The sequence below is a fragment of the Malaya genurostris genome, chromosome 2 (genome assembly GCF_030247185.1).
Source record: "Malaya genurostris strain Urasoe2022 chromosome 2, Malgen_1.1, whole genome shotgun sequence".
In the NCBI taxonomy this organism is placed as follows: Eukaryota; Metazoa; Arthropoda; class Insecta; order Diptera; family Culicidae; genus Malaya; species Malaya genurostris.
Genome location: NC_080571.1, coordinates 10,480,990 through 10,483,303, shown reverse-complemented (window position 1 = coordinate 10,483,303; position 2,314 = coordinate 10,480,990). Strand labels below are relative to the sequence as shown.

Here is a 2,314-nt window from a genome sequence, read left to right as displayed (position 1 = left end):
CTTTCGAACCCTCGGCCTGATCGATGCTTTTTGTTTCGGACTACGTTTTGGTTGTTTCTGCTTCTTATAGGTTCGAGGATTCAAACGTTCTTTAGTACGAAGAACATTTGACTTCGAAGTGCCCACTTTTTTGGCCACATACCGAACTGAAATCTCCTTCCTTTGCTCGAACGGCGTCAGCATACGTTTATCCAACTGAGGGTTAGCAGGACCTTTTCTTCGACCCGTTTTCGGTTTATCCTCAAAGGTGTTATCCTCACCGAACTTCCTGATTGCATTTCGCACGGCTTTTTCACTTACTCCTTCCATTTTTGCTATCTTTCTCTGTGACAGTCCGTGTTCTGTGCACCATTTGTACACAATTTTTCGACGTTGTTCTGCTGAAAGTCCACGCATTTCGAAACAAACTAATGAAAACGAATAATCAACTGCACAAGTGGTTAGAGAAGAGTGTAAACAACAGGACGCAGTCATAAGAATTGACAGATTCTGAACCATTGCGAAATGGCAGCGGTTTTTGTTTGCGTCCATACTTTCTGGGACAGTTTTTACTAATCAAAAAGACCTTGATTTGATTCGAAAAAAAAGTTCAGTGTTTCGTTCTTTTGGAAGGATTTCAAAAATATAAATTACTCATCGCAGTGCAGGAATTTACACGAACTAAAACAATTGTATATATTTCTTGTATAGAATACCTGCAATAATCTACAAAAAAATGCAAAACAAAAGAATTTCCGTCGAATTTGTGTAAAACGCTTCTCACAATGTACGATTGAACACTTTTTCATACTCCTGGCGGAAGGTACGATCGAATCGATACAACCATTGATCCTGTTCGAAAATGTCATAAGCCTAAAACCAAACACAGAACATTTAAATGACTCTTGTTATTGCTTAGGTAAAAATTTCCCTACTCACCCCATTTACTACGATGGTGGGAACAAACGAGAGGGGCGTTGCAACCTGATTTGTATCATCCGAAAATTGCTTGTACAAGCTGGCTCCTCGCGAACCACGAGCACACTCTTGAATGTCATTTCTTTCGGCTACATTAGGAACGATGCACTGTCAAAGTTTCCACAAAAAAAAAACATTCATTTGACTCTTCGGCATACTTGGAAAAATCATCTCACCTGATCGAACGAGGATCGCATACTTTGCATCAAACATCCAACGACGGGAAAGGCTTTATCAAAGGGCAATTTATCCAGAATGCACCCGTGCAGGATATTCAAAGTACACTCCCTTCTACCGTGCTGGCAATGGTAGACCGGCCGAGATGGATTGGACTCATCGATCTATAATGGAGAGAGAGAGAGAGGAATCACTTTTAAAACTCAATTCAACCAATTCATGTTTTGCCGAACTAACGTAAGACTTCCCGAAGGGAACTAGCTTCAGGTCCATCTGGTTCCTGTATCGGCCCCACGCCGGCACCAACTGGTACGTAATAAATGACACACTATCCGGACAGAGCGTTTCGTAATAAACGGTCACTTTTAATTTATCATCATCGCCGAGGCTGCGGGTTGTCCTGCCGTTGTCTGCCAGGCTCGAGCTCGACTCGAAATCAATCTTTTGCCCTCGGGCCGTTAATGAGAAAATAATGGCCAACGAGAAAATCCCTACCGTCGTAACCGACATTGTTGATTCGATCGGATCGATCCGTGGGTGAAAATTGAATTGAGCAAAGCGTGAAAAATGGCCCCCAGCCTTCCTGGAACGAACCGAACGACGTTAGCTTAGTGTTTGACTCCTCCGTAAACGACGGAAAAAGATATTACGAAAACCAATCAATTTCAATATCGGCCAGCGAGGATCGAACGCGTAATGCGGTCGTCGTGAATCAAAGCTGCGCACAGTAGGCGGCAAAAAATTGTACTCTCATCCGGAAGCGGCTTCACTGTGAACTCTGATTTATGCACTCCGATAATCGAATTACGATCGAACGGGGGGGAGTCTGCGACTGATCCTGGCACTGGTTCAAGGCAAACTAGCTTCCAACCAGACCGAGAACCACTGTTAAAAATGGTTCAAACTAATTGGCTCTTTGTTTGATGCGCATCATGGAACTTGATCTGCTCATTTGAATATCCAAACAGAGACTGCAAAAGCCCGAGCCAAAGCCAGCCCGTCAATCGAGTCCGTAACGGAGTCTGCCGCATGCCTCCTCCGAAAGAAGAACGTGTGATAGTGGCCTACTACGGTGAAGACGCGACGTGAGAAACGAGACGCGCGCTGTGTTGCTGCGACGACGCTCTTGATAACGTCATGGAACTGGATTTTTTTTCCGTTCTCACCCACAGAACGTGAT

At 44.1% G+C, this 2,314-nt stretch overlaps 1 protein-coding gene across 1 annotated transcript; it reads right to left on the bottom strand.

The window, feature by feature from the left end:
- Positions 1-650: 650 nt before the first annotated feature.
- Positions 651-2,086, bottom strand: LOC131430334 (GILT-like protein 3). The gene is made up of 5 exons (XM_058595228.1): positions 1,785-2,086; positions 1,372-1,717; positions 1,134-1,298; positions 919-1,065; positions 651-852 (listed from the first exon to the last, which is right to left on the bottom strand). Exons 2-5 carry the CDS (start codon positions 1,642-1,644, stop codon positions 760-762), a joined length of 678 nt encoding a protein of 225 aa, XP_058451211.1. The 5' UTR covers positions 1,645-1,717; positions 1,785-2,086; the 3' UTR covers positions 651-759.
- Between the last annotated feature and the right edge of the window lie 228 nt (positions 2,087-2,314).